The sequence below is a fragment of the Centroberyx gerrardi genome, chromosome 18, assembly GCF_048128805.1.
Source record: "Centroberyx gerrardi isolate f3 chromosome 18, fCenGer3.hap1.cur.20231027, whole genome shotgun sequence".
In the NCBI taxonomy this organism is placed as follows: Eukaryota; Metazoa; Chordata; class Actinopteri; order Beryciformes; family Berycidae; genus Centroberyx; species Centroberyx gerrardi.
The window spans coordinates 28432428-28454997 of record NC_136014.1 but is presented as its reverse complement, the minus strand read 5'-3'; the positions used below and the strand labels follow the sequence as shown (position 1 = coordinate 28454997).

Sequence of the window (22570 nt, the reverse complement as noted above, 5' to 3'; positions counted from 1 at the left end):
AGATCTTAATGGTGTTATCTGTGTTGTCCCGTCCCTGAACAGCAAAGCATGCTGGGAAGGCGTGTGTCAGGATGAACACAGTGAGTCAGAGCAGCAGGGCTTTCTGTTCCTCTCTGTTATCAATTATTAATGTGCAGAATGATATAAACAAACAGGTACTGAGATCAATACTGGAGGTTGGCTTGTTGCCTAAACATTTATCAGAGTTTTTTAATTTAGTATGAGGGAAGTTTGTTTGTTTGTTTGTTTGTTTGTTTGTTTGTTTGTTTGTTTGTTTGTTTAGATCCCCAGTAGCTGCTGCAGTTGTCCACATAAATATTACTGACAATGCTTTTGTGAATTGATACATAAAACATTTAACAAATCACAACAACACAATAATAGAAAATATATAAAGTAGCCTATATATATATATATATATATATATATATATATATATATATATATATATATATATATATATATATATATATATATACACAACAGTGGAGCAACAACTAACAAGATATAATCACAAAACAGTTAATAAAGTAAATAAAGAGATAAGCTATAATTTACAGGAGAAATAACAATAAGTTATGAGAAAATAAATAAAAGATACAAATGATAATCATAGTAATCATTTGCATCATCATATACCAATTTGTACCAATTAACTATAGTCGGACATCCTTCCACGATCAAATTATACATTTAATTTTGATTTCTATAATCAGTTTCAACATTCTCATCACTTTCAATCTAAGTCATTTACACAAACACAAGATCTCAAGTCAAGACTTTAGAAACCTTTTCAAGTCATCAAAGTACAAGTCAGAGTCAAGTCCCAAGTCACCAGAACCCAAGTCAAGTCAAGTCTCAAGCAGTTCAAACTGTGACTCGAGTCCAAGTCATGTGACTCGAGTCCAAGTCATGTGACTCGAGTCCAAGTCATGTGACTCAAGTCCTCACCAAGACATTATTCTCATTTCATAAATTTGGTGACAGCAGGTTGTAAGAAGACTCATTTCTCTGGTTCTAGTCTGATCCGGGTTCTTAAACTGAATCTGCTGTAGATAACTTGTTGTTCTTCTCTCTCTCTCTCTCTCTCTGTCTCTCTCTCTCTCTCTCCCTCCCTCTCTCTCTCTCTCTCTCTCTCTCTCTGTCTCTCTCTCTCTCTCTCTCTCTGTCTCTCTCTCTCTCTCTCCCTCCTCCTCTCTCTCTCTCTCTCTCTCTCTCTCTGTCTCTCTCTCTCTCTCTCTCTCTTCCCCTCTCTGTCTCTCTCTCTCTCCCTCCCTCTCTCTCTCTCTCTCTCTCTCTGTCTCTCTCTCTCTCTCTCTCTCTTCCCCTCTCTGTCTCTCTCTCTCTCTCCCTCCCTCTCTCTCTCTCTCTCCCTCTCTCTCTCCCTCTCTCTCCCTCCCTCTCTCTCCCTCTCTCTCTGTCTCTCTCTCCCTCTCTCTCTCTCCTCTCTCTCTCTCTCTCTCTCTCTCTCTCTCTCTCTCTCTCAGTCTCGCAGCGTTGACAAGCAGCACGCCGTCATCAACTACAACCCGGCGACTGACGAGCACCTGGTGAAGGACCTGGGCAGCCTGAACGGGGTGAGACTCTTTTACCTGACGCTCCGACCCGGAGAGACGACAGCAGAGCGAACCTCAGCTCCGACATCACCGACATTACAAGCCGGTAGTCAGGAGGTCAGAGGTCAGAGGTCACCGCGGCTTGACAGGAGATGTAGAATATAGATTTAGAAGAACCCACAGAACTAGAATGGATAGAAATGACACTTCCTAGTGTATCATGATCATTTCCATCGGTTCACCTCACCTCGTCTCCAGGTGATTGATTGCCACGCGTCGGTTACTAGTTGAACGCTACGCAAAAGAACCTCCTGGTAGATCCTACGCTCATGTAGGCTTTAGCCCCTCCCACCCTGAAACTGTCCTGGACACGCCTCTGGCTGAATCAGCCAATAGGGTTTGTGTAAACAGGAAGTGTAGCCAGTATCTATAACCGATGTTTCTGATGAAATATCCAAGTTCTCTTTCCAGTAGTGTTGACAGATCTCGTCCCCAGATGATGATGTATGTGTCGGTGGTTGCTAGGTTACACTGTAGGTATTGGCTGAGCACAGTTGTGTTTCCAGGGGAGCGGTAAACAACAACAGTAAACAACAACATCCACCTTGCTGAATTCTGGATCCAGTCAAAGCCACTTTTGCCGCCTAGTTCCGCCTCACCAGGTTCGCCTAACATGGCTTCCATAGTGTTGATCTGCTGTATGTAGATTAACAGTTTCATGAGACTCAGAGAACCGTTCTGTCAATTCAAATTCTATGGTAGAATCCTAGATGCCACGTGAAACTTTATTGATCCTCATGGGGACGCTGCAGCAGCAAAAGGAAACCACAAAGAAAAATAGAATAGAAATAGAGCTATAGTAAGGAGGTCAGAGGTCACAGCACCCTGACCCTAGAATGATGATGATGATGATAGAGAGGTGACAGATGAGGAAGTGAAACATGTCAAAAGAAGAAAATGTTTTAACTCTACCAGCCAATCAAAACCTCAAAGGAAATAAACGCTCCAGTGTGTTTCTCACATAAATGCCAGCGCTCTTTAGTTTGGAAAAAACAGATTTATATTCAGACAAAATATTAAAAAACCTTTATTCACTGCAACAAGATGGATGTTTAACTGTTCCAAAGTGGACTAGCCAGTGAAAAAAGGCTTTTTAATAATTCATCACCAGTAAGACTTGTGCTTTAATTCCTTTACATCAGACAGAAGAGGCTGGGCTGATATTCAGTGAAACCCGACTGTAATATTCACAGTATTACGGTGTTTCTTCTCCTATCAGCCTGTAAAATCCAGAGTGTGGATAAAGATTCCTGCTTCGTCACTGCTGAGCTTCTTCTGCCTCACAGAAACCGGCAGTCAGCTTATTGTATTTCAGCTGCAGCGCTCTGATCTCTGGCATCAGGAGGTTTAGCTCCTGCAGCAGAACTGAAGACTGTGTTGCTGCTCTGATGCTGCAGACCAGCGGTTCTCAACCTGGGGGGCGGGAACCCCCAGGGAGTCGGGAGATGATTTATGTGTTGGTGAATAGGAGTTTATCCTTCTACTGTTGCACTACAGTCACTGTGGATAAGAGCATCTGCTAAATGCCTCACAAGTGAATGTATAGTGAATAGAATGTGGATGCAAAGTGAATATAAAGTGAGTGTAAAATGAGCGCAAAGTGAGCGTTAAGTGAGTGTAAAGCAAGTGTAAAGTGAATGTAAAGTGAGTGTAAAGTGAATGTAAAGTGAATGCAGAGTGAGTGTAAAGTGAATGCAGAGTGAGTGTAAAGTGAATGCAGAGTGAGTGTAAAGTGAATGTAGAGAGTGTAAAGTGAATGTAGAGCGAGTGTAAAGTGAATGTAGAGTGAGTGTAAAGTGAATGTATAGTGAGTGTAAAGTGAATGTAGAGAGTGTAAAGTGAATGTAGAGTGAGTGTAAAGTGAATGTAGAGTGAGTGTAAAGTGAATGTAGAGTGAGTGTAGAGTGAGTGTAAAGTGAATGTAGAGTGAGTGTAAAGTGAATGTAGAGTGAATGTATAGTGAGTGTAAACTGAATGTAGAGTGAGTGTAAAGTGAATGTAGAGTGAGTGTAAAGTGAATGTAGAGTGAATGTATAGTGAGTGTAAACTGAATGTAGAGTGAGTGTAAAGTGTGTAAAGTGAATGTAGAGTGAGTGTAAAGTGAATGTATAGTGAGTGTAAAGTGAATGTAGAGTGAGTGTAAAGTGTGTAAAGTGAATGTAGAGTGAATGTATAGTGAGTGTAAAGTGAATGTAGAGTGAGTGTAAAGTGTGTAAAGTGAATGTAGAGTGAGTGTAAAGTGAATGTAGAGTGAGTGTAAAGTGTGTAAAGTGAATGTAGAGTGAGTGTAAAGTGTGTAAAGTGAATGTAGAGTGAGTGTTAAGTGTGTAAAGTGAATGTAGAGTGAGTGTAAAGTGTGTAAAGTGAATGTAGAGTGAGTGTTAAGTGTGTAAAGTGAATGTAGAGTGAGTGTAAAGTGTGTAAAGTGTATTGACTGTTTGTCTTTTTCCTGCAGACGTTTGTGAACGACCTGAGGATTCCTGACCAGACCTACATCACCCTCAAACTGTCTGACATCATCCGCTTCGGATATGATATCCTTTACTTTGTTACGTACGTGTGTGTCAGTGTGTTAGGATGTGTGTGTGTGTAAGGATGGGAGTGTGTGTGTGTTCTGATGATAATTTAGTTGCTGGTCTTAACCTGGACTTCACATTCTCACGTCTACGTCCTGGAGAAGAGCCAACACAAAGTCCCAGAGGAGGCGCTGAAGGTGTGTGTGACAGTAAACAGTAACATGTCGTCAACAATAAGTAGAAAATCTGTTCCCTCATGTTTCTTGACATTTCTTGACCATTAAACAAGCCTTGCAGCGGCCCCTGATTTTGACAAAACTTGAAGGGACGATGCGTCTCCAGTGTGATGGAGTCAGACTAACATGAGACTTGCTACACAGATCCAGCTCTCTTTACACATGACACCGGTTGGCCTGCTGATGGCGCTGTAACTATCGTGCCACACGTTGTGATGAAACCGTTGTGCGTTCAATAGCAATAAGGGAAGCAGCCGGACAGGAAGGGAAAGAAAATGGAGGATGATAAAGGAAAAGAAAGTCGCACTCCTTACCTGTTTCCTGCTTATACACACTGGGGGAGGATGGAGGCCTTCAGCTTTCTGTTGGATATAAATTGATATTGTGTGATTCTGTCTGTATTTTTGTAATGTGTGGTTATGTTCCCTAGACGTTTTTGTGTATTCTGACTGCTTGCTGAACCGATATTGCCCCACTGGGGATAATAAAGATTTCTCTACTCTACTCTACTCTGTTGTTTCAGCATGAGAAGTACACCAGCCAGCTGCAGATGGGCCTGAAGGCGTCGGAGGGGAAGCGGGAGCTGGAGGAGCGAACCCGTCCGGACAAAACGGATCGGACCAAGGCTCTGACCCAGGGTACAAAATACTCTGCTAATACTGCAGAGAAAAACACACTCAGTACATGATGCCAGAGGTTTCAGTACATAATCAGAAAGTACTACAGGTCTGACAGTCTGGGATCACAGGGAAATCCAGCATATACTGCAGTACTACTGCAGTACTATTACTATTATGGCACAAAAGAACTCGTACCTCATTAACTAATACAGTACCAAATGTTTGCACTGTAAAAAATATCCATCATAACAAGTAATTTAATCTACTATTGAGTCTTAAAATCATATTTTTTTTAAAAGTGATAATTCCACTTCTTTGTAATACACATTAACTTGAACTTGAAATTCTTGAACCAAGTGTCATTATCTTGATGCCAGTGCAGTGAAAATTTTTGACATATTTAAAAAACAAATATTTAAAAAGATTCTAAGACTGAATATAGAATAGAATAGAATAGAGTAGAATAAATGGCTTGTTATGGTGGACATTTTTTGCAGTGTGATCTCAGTGTGGAAAAACAAATAGATCTCTCTTTTTTCATAGGAAAAGCTGAACTGACCCCCCCTCCCCCTCCCCGGTCCTTCCTCTCTCCTCTCTCTCTCTTTGCCACATCCTGTCTCCATGGTAACAGCAGCCAAGCCACGCCCATATTCCCATCAGGCCTTGCTGAGTTTTTCCTCTCTCCATCATCGGCTGTCTGGTCGGTGGACAGACGATGCCAATCATCTGCTCAGGCTGCAGAATAAATCCTTTTCTCTCCGTTCAGCTGATCTCTGCTGATCTCTGGACTTTACATTGGAAAGAATAAAGAATACATTTAAACCAATGAGATATGATATGATGAGATGAGATGAGATGAGATAAGATAAGATAAGATAAGGTGAGGTGAGGTTTAATGTTAATGTTTTTAGTTTTAATCTTAAACCAATAAAATGAAATGACATAAAATAAGATGAGATAATTGGTGAGACGAGGTTAAATGTTTTTATTTTTTGCCATTGTTTTTATGTGCAGGTAAAAAAGAGAATGCATTTTGGGCTATTTTTACAGAACGTTAATTGAAAGATTAATGTAAATACATTTTAAAAAGAACTTTGTATTACACAGACAATACAAACAGTGAATGTATTAAAACTACAACTGAAACTGAATAAAAACGAAACATTCGTGAAAAAAAATGAAAAGAAAATTGAAACGTAAATAAAAATAGAAGCTAATGAAAACTCACTAATTATAATAACTCTAATGTGAATAATGCCATTCAGCTGGAAAAATCAGTTTTCTGCTGCTGGAATCAAACTCCATGATTCAACCCAACAGAGAACCACTGCTCCCTCTCTTACTGTGTATGTGTGTGTGTGTGTGTGTGTGTGTGTGTGTGTGTGTGTGTGTCACAGAGGCGCCGGTGTGTCGTCCCACCCCGCTGTACGGACAGCCGTCCTGGTGGGGAGAGGAGGACTGTGGGAGTAAAGTTCAGAGCAGCGATGAGCCTCATCCAGGTAAAACTTCATCTTTCTATTAACTCTCCTTCTAATGCTGATTCTCTTCTATTCTGCTCTGTTTTCATTTATTCTCTAATTTATTGGCATGATATGTACCTTCTTTATTTTTCTGTAACTCTTCATTCATGTCAGTGACATTGTTAATCTTAAATCATGTGTATTATTATCAGTAATAGTAGTAGCAGTTGTAGTAGTAGTAATAGCTGTATTGGAAGTAGTAGTAGTAATGGTAGTAGCATGAAGACATAGTACTAAGTTAAAGTAATAACTTTAACTTCCAGTTTGGTTGTAGTAGCAGCAGTGGTAGTAGTAGTAGTGGTAGTAATAGTAGTGGGAGTAATAGTAGTAGTAGTGGTTGTAAAACTAGTAATAGTAGTAGTAGTAGTACTAGTAGAGGGAGTAGTAGTAGTAGTTGTAGTAGTGGTAACAGCAGCAGTAATAGTAGTTATAGTAGTAAAACTCCTAGTAGCACCAGTGCTAGTAATAGTAATGGGAGTAGCAGTAGTTGTTGTGCTAGTAGTGGTGATAATAGTAGTAGTGGTAGTTGTAAAACTAGTAGTAGTAGTAACAGTAGTAGCAGTAGTGCTGGTGGTAGTAATATTAGTGGTAGTAGTAGTAGTAGTAAAACTAGTACGTAGTAGTGGTAGTACTAGCAGTAATAGTAGTAGTAGTAAAACTAGTAGTAGTAGTAGCAGTAACAGTAGTGGTAATAGTAGTAGTGGGAGTAGTAGTTATAGTAATTACAGTAAGTGTTTTCAGTAATATTAGTGTGTAATCTGGTTCCTTTGGATGTTCCTCTGGATGTTCCTCTGGATGTTCCTCAGCAGAACTCCAGAAAGACGTTCCCTCTCTGGACCCGGAGCTGAACGGTTCTCTGTCAGACTTCAGAGACTCGCAGGCCAAGTCCGTCTTCCCGTACCACCGAGAGCCCAGCTACTTCGAGATCCCCACCAAGGACTTCCAGCACCCCAAAACCTTGGGGGCGGAGCTTCATGAGATCCCTACCAAGGACACGGACACGCCCCCCGCCCCGCCCTCTCCTCCCACCCCGACCCCCCCGGTGGTTCAGAGCCACGCCTCCTTCACCATCGAGTTTGACGACTGCATGCCGGGCAAGATCAAGATCAAGGACCACGTGACCAAGTTCTCCTCCCGCCAACGGAAGCAGCACACTCCGTCCACGAAGACGGCGATCGGCGCCGCGCCCGCCGAGTTGATGTCGGCCGAGAGCAAGGTGGCCGATTGGCTGGTGCACAGTGATGTCAGCATGATGAGACGACGTCCGACGTGTGAAGATGTTTACAGCACCAAGAGTGACCTCGCCATGAACATCAAGACCCTCAAAGGTAAGCATTGTATTAGATAAGCATTAATCACTTCTGTTGTAAGAATGTTTAACATTCATCTCTTGACTTTCTTTCCCTCACAAAGACACGTTCCTGCAGACATCACTTTCTCTTAAAATTAATTTCCCTTAAAGCAATATTCCACTTAGTATAGTTTAGTTCCACTTAGTAACATGGGGGTTATTTAGCACTTGACTGCCATGAAAACCAGAATATAAACTACTCACCAAGATCGGATGCAGCTGGACGAGTTTGTAGCGTTCAAATTTTTACTTCCCATTCATTTGAATGAGGCCACGAAAATAGCGTGAAAACTTCCATTAAACACATTGGTGAACAGATATATTCAACAACAAATCACACTTTTTGGAAGGTTCATGACCCTGCATCTGATGCATACTAGCTTTGGCTTCATCTAGCTTTTACACCAGCTAGTGGCTTTATCCCAGCCACTATATGGTAGTGTATATGGTTTTGATTATTTCTTTTTTTTTTTATTCCTTCCTTGTTGCTAGGTCACCATCATGAGGATGGAACCCAGAGTGACTCGGAGGACCCGGTCCTGAAGGGAAGGAGGAGCAAATCCCACCATTCTGTCCGCTCCCACCACTCCATCCAATCAGAGCAGTCCGAGCTGTCGCAGCAGACGGTCCAATCAGGTCAGTCTGTCCACTCCCAGCAGTCAGCTCCGTCGCAGAAGCTTCAGCAGCCGCTGCAGCAGCCGCTGCAGCAGCCGCTGCAGCAGCCGCTGCAGTACTCTCCGCCCAGACTGGCCCCGGCCTCGCCCGTGGCTCCTGAGCGCCCGCTGTCCCACAGTCCTCCTCAGCCTCAGTCCCCCACAGTGGAAACACCCAAGCAGGGGCCACCTGAACACCTCAGCCAGCAAGCCTTCATCATCGAGTTCTTTGACGACAACCCACGCAAGAAGCGTTCGCAGTCCTTCACCCATAACCCCGCCCACGCCGACTCATACTCCGCCCTCAAGGCCAAGTTGGAGAGACGGAAAGGCGGGGAGAGGCCGGTGTCCATGCACGGTCACATCCCGCCCACCCAGCAGGTGACGGTTCCTCTGAAGGGTCAGGGCCACAGTGCCCCCCAGAGATCCAGCTCTCTGAAGAGGGAGAAGACGGAGGGGGAGGCGCCCTCCTCTGGCTCCTCCTCCCGCTCCTCCTCGGGCATCATCATCAGACCCTTCGGCAGCGTCGGGAAAAAGTCCAAGCTGGCGCAGGAGTTTGCTGCTGAATTCCTGAAGGATTCTAGTCCAGGAGCCTCATCCCCGACGAGGGACAAGATGTCACCTCCACCGATGTCTGCACCGCCGGTGATGGTGTCGCCTCCTCACGCCCACATCCCCTCCCCCCAGGAACCTCCTGCCCCCTCGTCAGTGTCCTACCCCTCCTCTCCCATGCAGCCTCCTGCAGTCTCCCACTCCATCCCCACCCCAAGCCCGGCTCCTTCCCACATTCCCCCCATCGGTCCCTGCCAGACCGCCTCACCGGTCCACTCCTCTGGACCTCCCATGTCCCCCATGCTGCCCCTGGGCATCCGTGGAGGAGACCCCAAAGCTTCCCAGAGGTTGGTGAGGAACGAGGAGGACGACAGCCTGAGTGACGCAGGGACCTACACCATCGAGACGGAGTCCCAGGACAAGGAGGTGGAGGAGGCGCGCAACATGATCGATCAGGTGAGCTCACCTTGATCCTGAGGCCCCCTTTTTTTTTTAGCTAGCAGCGCTGTACAGAAGCTTGTGTGAAGTACTGGTTCTGGTTCCTGCTGTTGATGTAAACCTGCTTGAAGCACGGCACTCTTTTGCAAGAAGTTATAAACTTTTAGTGCTTGGTTCTCTGAGTGCTAAGAACATGCTAACCTCTCAGCATGTTCTTATCACTCAGAGTACCAAGCACTAGAACATACTAAGAACATGCTAACCCCTTAGCCCTGTCTTGAATGTAAGAGTTTCTATTGAAAATAACAAGAAAACAAGGCAGGGCTCTATCCATGACATGCAATGATGTCACTCTTTTGTTGATGCCGACATATTGACTCCCAGAAATGTTCTCAGTTAGTGAGAGAAAGTGCCTATTGCCATTTTGTTAAATAACACACTTTACTTACTGAGTAGCAATTAAAATGGCTGTCTTATGTTGTGCCGGCGGTTGTAATAATCGCGTCAGGATGGAGTGGCAGAAATGTCATTGTTTGCCCACTGATAAAGAGAAACTTCAGATAGTAGCAACAGTTTATAATATTGTCTTATCTGTAATCAGGAACAACTTTTCCTCTTGAAGATGAAGTACTTTTGGATAGTTCACCCACCCTGAAGTGAAATACTGAAATGCATTGGTACTTTTGTAGGCCTTAAGGGTTTCATGGAGATGGGTTGTGATTGAAAATTGTAGCAGATTATGTAGATATCATGACACAGCAGATCATTTATCTGCAGAGTGGTGTTGGTGGTGTCAGCGATGTTAGTGACAGAGAGGAAGGGTCACATCCTCCAGGGACTTTCGTCTTTTTTAAAATAAATATCTTTGATTTTATTCCAAAGTCAGTTGAGATGTTTGTTGTGTTATGGTCTGTGGACGCTGACGTCACTGCAAGTCATGGATAGAGTTACTGCTGGACATAAGGCCTTACAACTTCAATGTTCTCAGTATCTGAGAACAGGAGCCATTTGCAGAGTACATACTGTTGATATGAGAGGTGTAATGACATAGTCAACATGTTTTGAATTGCTTCAGGGATGCATGAAACCTCTTGTCCTTCTTCCTACTTCCTCCTTCCTGTAACCTCCATCCTGCTCCTTCCTCATGCATGCTCTGTCCTCTGACAGGTGTTTGGTGTCCTCGACTCTCCAGAGTACAGTGGTGCGAACACAGGAGTGTATAGGCCCATAATAAATGATGGCAAGGATGAGCAAGCTAACCTGCCTAGCGATGGTAGCACTGTGGATCCATTGCATGGCTTTATCCCAGCCACTATCAGTGGCACCCCAACAGGCCCCATGCAGGTAAAAACCACTGGAAGACTGAATTATAAGGTGGAAAAATAGGGATTACTACGTAGCATGTTCTCTTCCCAATGCATGTCCACTAGTTTTGTTATTCCCTCGGTTTCTCCTATACTTTTCCTGGTATAATGTATTTTGCTCCATCAAATCTTTTTTGAGGCACTCTGGAAGGATGGATGGAAATCTTTTTTGACTGACGTGTCCTTCATTTCTGTACTCTATTTATCTCTTTCATCCTGTTTTCTGTGTTCTAGGTTCAATCTGATAACACAGCAGCTCTAGAGGGACCTAAATGGGTTTCCCGCTGGGCCAGTCTGGCAGACAGCTATGAACCTGGTTCCACTCCTCCTCAAGGGGAACTTCTAGATGGTGAGTTTTCAAAATTGTCTTTCCACAGTTTGTCAGAAAAATGTGTAAATAGTATATTAATTTTGCAGTAAAATGATAATATTGGACTTGACACAAAACAGTTTTAAAGTTCTGTAGAGACAATAAAACAATAATAAATAAAAGCCAATAAGATAAAAAAGAATGTCAGATATTAATTACAAATACAATAGGTATCCACTGATTATATAAAAGCCGATCTGTGATGATATTAATAATTTTTTTTGTAGATCTGCGCTTCATGAGTCGGTCAATGGGGGGCCACAGCTACGACAACTCCGAGTCCGAGTCCAGCCACAGCTCCCGCACCAGAAGGCTGTTGCCCCAGGTACCCCCAGAAAAGTCGGAAAGCCCCACCCCCAGCATCTTGATTCGCCATGAATCTTACCAAGGCCACGAACCCCTGGACAGAGCCTCCGGTCCGCCCCGCCCACAGGACTCCACCCAGCGCCTGTCTGTTCAGGACGATGTGGACCCGGACAGCCTGAGTGACGCCAGCCGCTCAGACGACGGATCCATCCTGGAGAAAGCCAAGAGGAATCAGGCCCGGGCTGCAGCTACATCTCCTGGGGACGGTGGCCCTCAGTTCAAAGGTCAGGAGAAGACGTCTCCCTCGACCAAATCCACCTCCTTCTACATCGGTTCTGAAGACAGTCCAGGCAAACCTGAGGCCCGGAGCCCAGTGCAGTCTGACCGGGTACGAGAACCCCCAGCCAAAACTCCTCCAACCACTGTCCTGATCCGACACCTGAGCGGCCACGAACCTCGGAGGACAGGCGTCAAGCCCAATAGCTCCGCCCCTAACCTCCAAACACAGGACAAGGATTCTGTCCCCACTAAAGACAGCTGTGTATCATCGTCCTTCGTCCGGCAGGAGAGCTTCACCAAAGATCGGCCCAGCGACACTGTTCAGATGAAGAGGCTCCCCCACATCTCCAGCCACCCGTCCATCAGAGACATGGAGCAGAGGAGGGAGGCCGTCCAGGACACTCAGTCCTTCCTTACAGAGGCGGAGGGAACTCTCTCCTCTCTGGACACCAAGTTCCACTCCTCTGGCTCCGGTCGCAGCTCAAAGAAAGGAGGATCTTCCAGCCACATGGACGACTCCCTATCCGGTGAATCGGACGTGGACACAGCGAGCACCGTTAGCCTGGTTAGTAACAAAAACACTCCGGTGACCTCTGCTCCTAAAAAGCGCCCCGGCATCAGCAGCCTCCAGAAGGAGAAGTCTTCCTCCAGCCCATCCATCCAGGAGAAGGGACGGCAACTCACCGCCCGCGAGCGTCTTTCTGAGAAACGGCGAAACCAGACGCCTGGGGATTCATCGAGCAAGGCTGAGGCAGCGAAACGCTTCCAGATGCGGCGCAGTGCAGGAAACCGTGGCTCCCTGGACCTGTCAGAGGGCCAGCAGGGTTCTGCTCAACACTGGACCGAAGCCACATCGTCTGACCACGAAACCTCCCGTCCATCCAGCCGCAGCAAAAAACTCATCGCCCCTCTTCAGAAAGAAGACAACGGGAAGACACCCAAGACAGCGAATCAGCAGGTTCTCACCCGCTCTAACAGCCTGTCGGCGCCACGGCCGACTCGAGCGTCCATGCTCCGCCGAGCGCGCCTGGGCGAGGCCTCAGATAACGAAGGTGCTGAGACCGACCGGGGCTCCCAGAATTCGGACCATATCGTTGCTCCGTCTAAAGTGTCCGCTGAGGGGAAGAAGCTGTCCAGGCTGGACATCCTGGCCATGCCCAGGAAGAGAACTGGCTCCTTCACGGCTCCCAGTGACAATGAGGCACCCCCCACAGGCCGATCCGGTTTCTCCAAACGGGACTCAGAGTCTGTGGTCCCGACCAGGAAGACGTCGGTGGGTGACGCCCGGCAGGCAGCCAGCAGGGGGACTGGAGCTCCAGGGAAGCAAAGCCTGACCCGAACTCGGTCCAGCGGAGCCAAATACCCCAGCACCAGTGAGTCCTGGCCAGCCTTGTGTTTTTAATTCCTGGTCTACGTTGACATACATACATACATCTACTTCTCACCTTTGTCCTTTTTTCATTTGCTTTCCTAGCACTTCTTCCACTTTATAGAAGAGCTAAATGAGTTAAAGGGCCTGTTGCCCCATCACTGGTTTGTTTACATTTGGCTGAGCTTCTGATCCAAAGATAACTAGCCATGAGTTTGACATGGATTTTAAGGCTGTAAAAGGTCTGATTAACATTGGGTTTTGCGGGTCCAATAAGCCATTAATGGAAGGGAATAAATATAATTATAACTACTACTTTCTTGTATGATTTTGAAAATTTAACAACACTGGTTTGGACATAAATTGGATCTAGGAAAAGTCATGGAAAGGTGAGATATTTCAATTGTAAAATTCAGAACAGCCGTCATTTGAGCACAGCTTGGCCTTTCTAATGTTAAATTGGTAATGTTTGCACGTGCTTGAGTAAAACAGCTGCGTTTTGACTTCTAATGAGCTCAGAAAGCTCTAAAACGTTTTCATTTGCTTTACAAGTCAAACTTTTCAACAGCACCTCTGACTAAACTCAACATTTTTGTTTAACTACCACATTAGGGATTCATTCAAACCAGGGAATGCTGTAGTATTCTGTTGAGAAGGCCTAACCTTTTCTACCCTCCAGAACATCAGATTTCTCTCCCTGGTGAGTTGTATGGTGCAGGATGCTGCCGAACCCCTGGAGTCTGCTGCTGTTACCATGGAAACACAGCTTTTGGCTTCTGGCTAGACATCATCACAGAGTTGTCGTTGTCCTTAATAACCTTTGGAATTATGATGCGAATGTGCTTTAACTCGTAAATCCATATTGTGTTATTGAGGGCAAACACCAAAGCAATATCATGACGTTGTGGATTGTCATTTGAAATTCTGAGCCAGTGCTCAAAAAATCAAACCTTTGCAGTCTGGAGTATTAAAGGTGTGTAGGAGTCCATTAGCTGTCAAAATGTGCGAAGAAACGCCCGAATCTTCCAACACTTGCAGAACTGAGAACAAATATTTATTAGTAAAACCAACCCATTTCAGCACGTGGTCTTCATCAGGATTTGTAAAACAATTAATCTAAAAGCCTCTATAAATACACCAGACACACTACAATCAACACAGTGGAAATAACCAATAGATCGCATAGTTTCACTGAGCCATGCAGAAGCTGGTTTGTAGATTTTCCTTATGGTCCAGTGCAATATTCTCTAGATCTGTATGCATTTCTGTTTATTCTTTTGTTTTTCTAACTGACTTCTGAAGCTTCATATCAGTGCAGCCAGTCTGGTTCCAACAGAGAACCATGTGCATATTGTACAGAAAATAGACATATTTCTGACATTTCTGTTTTTGTTTGTATGTACTACTATTTTTATATAGTACTTATACTTATATAGTACTTTATTTTGTATACTACTTCTATAAGAGACCAATTCCCTAAATTCCCTAAATTTCTTCTTTAAAATTTGTTATATAATTTTGTGTCATGTTTAATGTGACCTACATGGGCAGTCCACTAAATCAAATTCCTTGTGTGTGCAAACTCACTTGGCCAGTAAACTGATTCTGAATAAATGTTTTAATTGTAGGATTAGAGATAAAGCAGAATATTCCTCCGTCCTTTCAGGTTCCCGTCGGAGGCAGAAAGGCTCGGACTACTCCTCTTCCTCTGAGGAAGAGTACGAGGCGAGCGCCGCCACTCCTAAAGCCAAACGCTCCTCCCATCCCTCCACCTCCGCCTCCTCCTCCACCTCCACCCAGACGCCCCGCGGCCAGCGGACGGCCGCCACCCGCTCCAAGTCCGTCTCCCTGGAGACGGAGGAGGACGAGGCCCAGAGCGAGGCCGACCCGTACCAGAACTGGTCCACACACAGCGCCGAGATCGCCAAGTAAAGCCAGCACCGATACTGATACACTCACACAGAGCATTCATTTAAAGACTTTAGAGCAGCTAAGGGAGTTTTACTCTTCGTGTCATGCCTAACAAAGCATCTCAATGTTTACTTTTTTCTAATTATTTTTATAAAACAGTGAAAATACAGACTTTTTGGGAGTTTGGTCCATTGGTCACTTTACCCAACATGTGACTCGAGGATTGGTACCAAAATCATCTCTGTGTTTCTGGTAGATAGCTCTGTCCAGTGCGCTAACGCTTTAGCATACACTATGTTAAGTAATCAGAATATGCTAACATAAACTGTTGCAATGAAAATTAAAAACTTAGCAGGAACACAGTGGTTCTAGGAAAAGACAGGAAGGGAAATTTCTGCACAACTTGTATGTGTCGAGGTATTTCAGTTAAAAAACTCAAAATACCCGTCACTTGACAGGTTGGCTTGGTAATAGAGACAGAGAACCGTATTGAGAATTGTAGAGTTTCATCCCAAAAGCATCTTGAGATATCTGCTCTTCCCAGGTCTGTCTGTGTAGTTGATAACAGCAAGAGGTCAAGCAGAAGTGTGTGATGTCCAAACCTCCATGTTTACCTCTGTCTGTTTCCCCAGGCTCAGTCAGGACTTGGCCAAAGATCTGGCCATCCTGGCGAGGGAAATCCACGACGTCGCCGGGGACGGAGACTCGCCCAGCTCCGGCATGGGAACCACCACCTCGCCCAGCTCGCTGCCCAACACCCCCGCCTCCACCATCTCTGCCAGGGAGGAGGTGGGCAACACTACCAACCGCCACACACACTCACTTGTTGTTAAATGATAAGTTTGGACCTATATATAATGATTCTCTTCATTCCTGTATTGTCTCCAGTCAGCTGTCAGTTGAAGCAGCGAGCTCCGCTGCCTCTTGCTGCAACAACGAGTCCAAACTGTTTGTCAGAATATTCCAGAAAAGCCGTTTGTGAAAACGATCCGGAGAGCGACCGACGTATTTCTGTCCGCGGCCCGGAAAGCGGCGGCACCGACCGTTTCCGCTCGCCGGATCGTCTTCTACCGAACTCTACTGTTTACGATCTGACCCGACCGTCCGGAACCGGATCGCTCCGCCGGGAACCGCCTTTCACCCCACAGCGCTCTGTGCTGCGGCAGAGAAAAATAGTTCTGTGGTTTCCTGGAACTGAGTCTGTTTCCTCTCAAGTTCAAGTTCAAGTTTATTTATTTATATAGCCCTTTATCACAAGCATGTCTCAGAGGGCTTTACAGAGAGTGTGTCTAGCTAGGTCTAACTAAACACAATCAGTGGTAAACAAAATTTTGTAGGACAGCATGATGAAAAACACAAGGTAGGTAGGAGCAGATTTAGCGAGACAAACAATCTACCTATTCTATACAGCCTAACCTACCCGGCACCCCAGCCTTAGACCCTAAATGCACACAAGGAAAAACTCCCAGGAAAAAATTTGGAAGAAACCTTGGGCGGGCTGAGGCAGATAGGGATCCCCCCCCGGGACGGCTTAGCGTGCAATAGGTGCCGGGCAAAACATTGACAGAGTCATGGGCAACAATGATGACAAGAGAAAACAGAGAGGGACAAAAGAAGGGGAGGAGCATGCGGCGGTGGGGGGGGGCTGAGGCCAGCAGTAAAGGAGCGAGGGCAGCAGTAGTAAATCAGCGTCCAGGAGGGAGCAGCGGAAAGGAAGAGCAAGGCAGCACTGACGACGAAGAGCCAGGGCAGCACCTGTCACTGCCAGGTAGAACACTGACCTGGAGTCAGAGAGGAGGAGAGAGAGGAAGCCGCGTACACACACACAACACACCCAGACACACACACACGTAAAGAAGAAGGGGGGAAACAGCTGCAAACAGAACACACAGGGTCAGAGACACACGGGGGGCAGCAGCATCAGGGATGTGGGAAGGGACCGAGGCCGGCGCTGACGACCACTGGACTGCACCGGAGTCTGAAGGGGGGAGAGAGTAAGGGGAGAAGCAGCAGCAGCAGAACACAAGACAGAAACGTTGGGTGGGAGCAGGACCAAGGCCGGCGCCAACGACCGGCGGGAGCGACACCTGTCCACTGGCAGGTGGAGCACTGGACCGGAGTCTGAGGAAGGGGGAGGAGACAGCTGCACACAGAACACACGGAGTCAGAGCACATCGGGTGGGAGCGGCAGCAGGGATGGGACTAAGGCATGCACTGGCGACCACTGCACTGCACCGGAGTCTGAGAAAGGGGGAGGAGACAGGTACACACAAAGACAACGAACACACGGAGAGAGATCCAGGTGGGAGCAGCGTTAGGGATGGGACTAAGGCCAGCACCGAAGACCATCAGGGTCAGAGGAATCTGAGAAAGGAGGAGAAAACCAGCCGCGCGCACACACACACACACACACACACACACACAGAGCTGTGCAGAAGCAGCACAAGACCCGGACGTATTTGGGCACAGACACGCTCATACAGACAGCAGATAGGAAGTGATTAGACACAGTGTAGCCAGAGGGCATCCCTATGCTTATGTTCCCAACGGCAAATTTCTATATAAATACTGTCTAGGCTAGGGTAAGAGAGAAGACTGTGACGAGCCCAGGCCAGCGGTGCTAAGGTAGGTCGTAAGATTGCGAGAAAAGATAGGTTTTGACTCTGTGGAGACATAAACGCTTTCTGGAATATTCTGACAAACAGTTTGGACTCGTTGTTGCAGCAAGAGGCAGCGGAGCTTCAACTGACAGCTGACTGGAGACAATACTGTCTGTGGGTCCAACAGCTACAGACAATACTGTCTGTGGGTCCAACAGCTACAGACAATACTGTCTGTGGGTCCAAGAGCTACAGCAGGAAGAGAGGAGTTATATAGAGGAACTAAATCAGTGAACTGATCTTTAAGTCTTTGATTTATTGAGCACTTATCAAAACAAAGTTATAAAGTGCATGTGAGCTATAAATAAAAAACTTGAAAAATACATAAAGAAGAAAAAAGAATAAAGTACAGAAGCAAATACACAGAATTAGAAGAAATAAAAAACAAATGCCATAGTTTCATGGGAGTGAATGCAGTCATAGAGTAATCAATGCTGAGAAACCCATTGATACGGTAGGATTACAATGATTTAAAAATCAGTGTCAATAGGATTTTTGATTAGATTTTTTGATTTGATGACAGGAATAGGGCTACATTTGGACTGACACCTGAAAACAGCTCTCAGTTATGTCTACTAGGACAAATCTCTGTCTTTATTCTAGTCATATAAACTGTCTCATATCTTTGATTTAACCATCAGAGACTCAGTGCAGATTCACATTCCTAGTTCCTACAGAAAACGTCCTGGTTGCAGGTTGAATGTCATGCTTTGGATTCTCATGAACATTTCTCTGTCCTGCTGCACAGAGGCCATATCCATACTTTCGGGGGGTTCGGCCATCTCAGGTGTCTACCTCTGACTCATCGCTCTCCCTGTCCTCTGATTGGTTCCTCTCCTCCACCATCCCACCCCTCTCATCACTGATCCTAACACTCCCTCTCACTGGTGTTGGATTGTTCTGAAGCCTAATTGCCTAATTGAATGAATGAACTGGTGTTACTGGTTTTGGGACAGTTCATGGTGACCAGTATAATCCTCTGCACCTTCCCACGTCTCACTGTTGTCGGTTACCGGCTGTATCCCAGCAATACTAAAATTCACTGCATACAGTGTGCTCTCCACCATCGCAACTGCATGTTGACTTGGGTGCATGGGTTCACAAAGCACGGCTTTCACCGGCCAGCTGTTCACTGGTTTACTGAGTATTCAGCTGCTAGATTCCTTCTGGAAAGTCTCTATCAGTCATGGTCTGATGTTTCTCCCCAACATGCAGACCGTGAACTGACTCTATTCTCTTTCCAGCTGGTCCAACATATTCCTGAGGCCAGTTTAAACTACCAGAAGGTTCCACCAGGTTCTACTGCTGTCTTGGACCTGGATGCAAACATGAATGAGCCAGATCCCAGTTCTAAGCAACGCCGTCCGTGGAACCGCGAAGAGGTCACTGTCCTTGTCCCATTGAGGCTATGTTCACACTGCAGCTTAAAGTATCCAATTCTGATTTTTTCCCCTCACATGTGACACAGATCTGATGTTTTCTAATCAGTGTGAACAGCAAAAAGCTGCAAGGAGTCACATTTTTCTGAACCACATGGATATGTGGTACAAAATCGGATCCTGAGGCATGCAACCGACATGCGACTTGTATTTGAATGGTCAATTTGTCAGCGTTTCCGTGAGAATAAGTTAATCTTACATCATTCACCTAAGACAAATGCCATAATTTTGGCACCAAAGTAGCTTGGCTTCTGTCCCGGAGCGTATGTTTCTCTGGCAGCAAGTCTTTCTTGCCTGCTGATGAACTGGCTGCCGACTTGCCCAAAGAGGGTTAGGGTTAACCCTAACTAAGCTAAACCCTAACTAAGCTAAACCCTAACCCTAACGGCTCATATCAGAGTCCCTTCCATGTTATCTAGAAGACTAGCCCGTGTAGAGCAGGAGAACTGTAGGTACAAAACCAGATTGGACGTCTTTTGTTATTCTTACTCTGCACATCGCTGTCACTTCATATTGGTTTGGGATGTGGGCTACGTCCTAGAAACGGATCCAAAAAAAATAGCAGCAATTCTGAATTGAGCTTGAAGGCCTGCGGTGTGAACGTAGCCTGATTCAAACCTGAGTGAAACTAAACGAGACTGCAACTGCTGCAGTTAGTTTTGGTGTGCTGGGAAATAGGATATAAGCTGCTGTTCATGTGAATGTTGAGTTGATGTCGTGTTCCAGGCTCCAGGTTTGACTTTAATATCATCTTTTTCATAATGTAACTGTTTCAGGTCATTCTGGACAACCTGATGCTGAATCCCGTGTCTCAGCTCTCGCAGGCCATCCGGGAAAACACAGAACAACTGGCTGAAAAAATGAAGTAAGGAAGCTGTTGATGAAGCTCACAGCAGCAACCAGTGATTACACACCCCAACTGACCTGATTAACTTGGCAGCCATTTTGAACACTTGGGGTGGGAAACTCTACCCGGAAGAAAGTAATGCTACTTTTATATGACAATCTTCCGGGTACAGTTAGGGTTAACCCTAAGTGTGGCCTAAGATAAACAGTTACCAAATTAGCTAGCAATCTAGAGAACAACAACCACAATGACTTTTTGAATTTAGCATGGAAGTTAGTTAGCTTATTAGCTTGTTAATAAGCTAGCTACTAGCTAGCTACCTAGGCTAGACTCTGGTAGCTAGCGATAATGGACCGAATATATTAAAATGTAAACGTGTGGATGCTCAGTTCGTTTTTCAGTGGGGAATTTTTGAAATGATAAATGTTTACACACAGTAGGACAGTTTGGCTGGACTTGCTCTTCCAGGTAGTTTCCCACCTCAAGTATTCAAAATGGTCGCCGTGTGAATAAGGTCAATTTATTTATTCATTATCCATACCTGTTCTTGTCACCTTACTAATACTTTAATGTCGTCACATCTCCATTCTCAGGGTTCTGTTCCACAACAAGGCCGAGGTCTGGGAAGAGATAGAGGCGAAGATCAACGCTGAAAATGAAGTCCCCATTCTGAAAACCTCCAATAAGGTAAGACTTTACTCTCATTATCCTAAATAGCCACTCAGGATCTGTATGAATGTGGCAGAAACATCTTCTCTTGTTTTCTGTTTCATGTCACAGGAAATTACCTCGATTCTGAAAGAGCTGAGAAGAGTCCAGAGGCAACTTGAAGGTAAATGCAGTTTTGTGGAAATGTGATATTTTCTTGTTCTGCTTAATACGCTGGGAAAGTTAGCATGGCGACAAGTCGTCCTGAACAGCAAACTGTTCCATTTTACGTCACACAGCAGCAACAAAACAATTAGGCAAGTTAGCTAGCTAAAGCTAAACTTAACGTCATTGAATCTGTAGGCTTCTGTAGGTTTCATTAACTGGCCACCATGTAAATATGGGTTAGGGTTTGGGTTAGGGTTTAGGGTTAGTACAGTTATAACTGTGTAGGGTTAGGGTTAGAGTTAGGGTTAGGGTTAATATAGTTCTAACTGTGTAGGGTTAGGGTTAGGGTTTAGGATTGAGCTACAGGCTCCACCTGTCTCCCTACGACTGGAAGTTAATTCATGTTTCCATTAAAAAGCGTTGGCCTCATTCAGTGGAACAGACTGATCTCACAGAAAAACATGAAATGAACACGACATGTTAACAGCAACGTGTTGGTGGAACGTAAAGTGTTACATTAATGTTTTCCCAGCAAGACACGGTTACATGAAGGAGACACGACTATAAACAGGACGTAGTGTCACATTGAAATAGCACGGTGGAAAGTAACGGCGACTGGGGTTCGATTCCCAGCGTTTTCAGGACATAACCATAAGTCACATTTTAATTCTTAACGAACATTTTTCTTATTTAACCATGACCAAACCATTTCTCTAACCTTAACCCAAACCGTAACCAAGTTGTTTTACTTGCCTAAACTTTACCATAACCTTAACCCTAACGTTAACCAAACTAGTTTTACTTGCCTAAATTTAACTGTTAACCAACCTCTGGGACTTAATTAAATTTGTGACGGAGAAACGTTTTTAAATTTGTGGCAGAGAAACGTATTTAAATTCGCTGCGGGGGAACGTAATTCAGTTAGTTGTGGAGAAACGTTATTTCCCCATAATACGTGTCCACAGCACGTAAATCGCTGTTTTAGAGATCGTGTTCATTTCACGTATTTGTGTGACATCATGTTGGAGTGGAACTGCAAAGGAACATTTTGCTAATTGTGAGGTTTTGACTTTCCCAGTGTATCTGACAATGCAGAATGCCACGAACATTAGACAAGCCATTTGTCTTAAGGTAGAACAAGTAGACGTTTTAGAATTTGTGAATCATACAAGCTGTTTTAACCCTGTTTTAAAATCCTGTCTAACTCTCTTCAGCATTTATCTTATTGGTTTCTATCTTATTGTCACTCTGTTGATTAGTGTTACACAGTACAAAGTTTATTATACAACCTGCAGTAGTATTGCAGTTTGCCTGTAGGCTGTATCTTAATGTCGTCTTGCTCTTGCCGTAGTTATAAACACCATCGTGGAGCCGGGTGGCGGTCTTCAGACCGGAGCGGCGGCTGCTTCGTCCCTCAGCCAGACTCGGCCTTCATCGAGGGAGAAGAAACCCGCCTCCAAGCCCCGCGGAGGCCCCCCCCACCACCCACGCCAATGATGAAAGCACCAAGAGATCACCTCGGACCCGACGGGCCCAGTTTGGCCTGAGCAGGCCACCGTAGCACCTCTGGATAGTGACTGTGCATTCACACTGTGTGCAACCACACCTTCCTGACGCCGCCTGACGGTCAGTTGGACTTCCTGTAGATAATATAGCTGTAGCACCAGGAGAGGCTTTGCAGAAGCATCCTAAGGCCCCCAGCGGCCA

At 45.3% G+C, this 22570-nt stretch overlaps 1 protein-coding gene and 1 pseudogene across 1 annotated transcript in view; one reads left to right on the top strand and one right to left on the bottom strand.

The window, feature by feature from the left end:
- Nucleotides 1–22360, top strand: part of cep170bb (centrosomal protein 170Bb) — a 27048-nt gene extending 4688 nt beyond the window's left edge. Inside the window, exons 2-19 of the mRNA XM_078289913.1 lie at nt 1488–1577; nt 4072–4150; nt 4271–4329; nt 4892–5006; nt 6386–6487; nt 7318–7836; nt 8352–9520; nt 10670–10846; nt 11101–11215; nt 11464–13194; nt 14857–15118; nt 15734–15890; nt 18510–18548; nt 19006–19143; nt 19977–20065; nt 20641–20734; nt 20828–20879; nt 22215–22360. Coding sequence (XP_078146039.1) covers nt 1488–1577; nt 4072–4150; nt 4271–4329; nt 4892–5006; nt 6386–6487; nt 7318–7836; nt 8352–9520; nt 10670–10846; nt 11101–11215; nt 11464–13194; nt 14857–15118; nt 15734–15890; nt 18510–18548; nt 19006–19143; nt 19977–20065; nt 20641–20734; nt 20828–20879; nt 22215–22360 — 5133 coding nt within the window. The remainder of the gene's footprint in view (nt 1–1487; nt 1578–4071; nt 4151–4270; nt 4330–4891; nt 5007–6385; nt 6488–7317; nt 7837–8351; nt 9521–10669; nt 10847–11100; nt 11216–11463; nt 13195–14856; nt 15119–15733; nt 15891–18509; nt 18549–19005; nt 19144–19976; nt 20066–20640; nt 20735–20827; nt 20880–22214) is intronic.
- On the bottom strand, nt 2918–4034 carry LOC144542785 (uncharacterized; annotated as a pseudogene).
- Nucleotides 22361–22570: the final 210 nt, after the last annotated feature.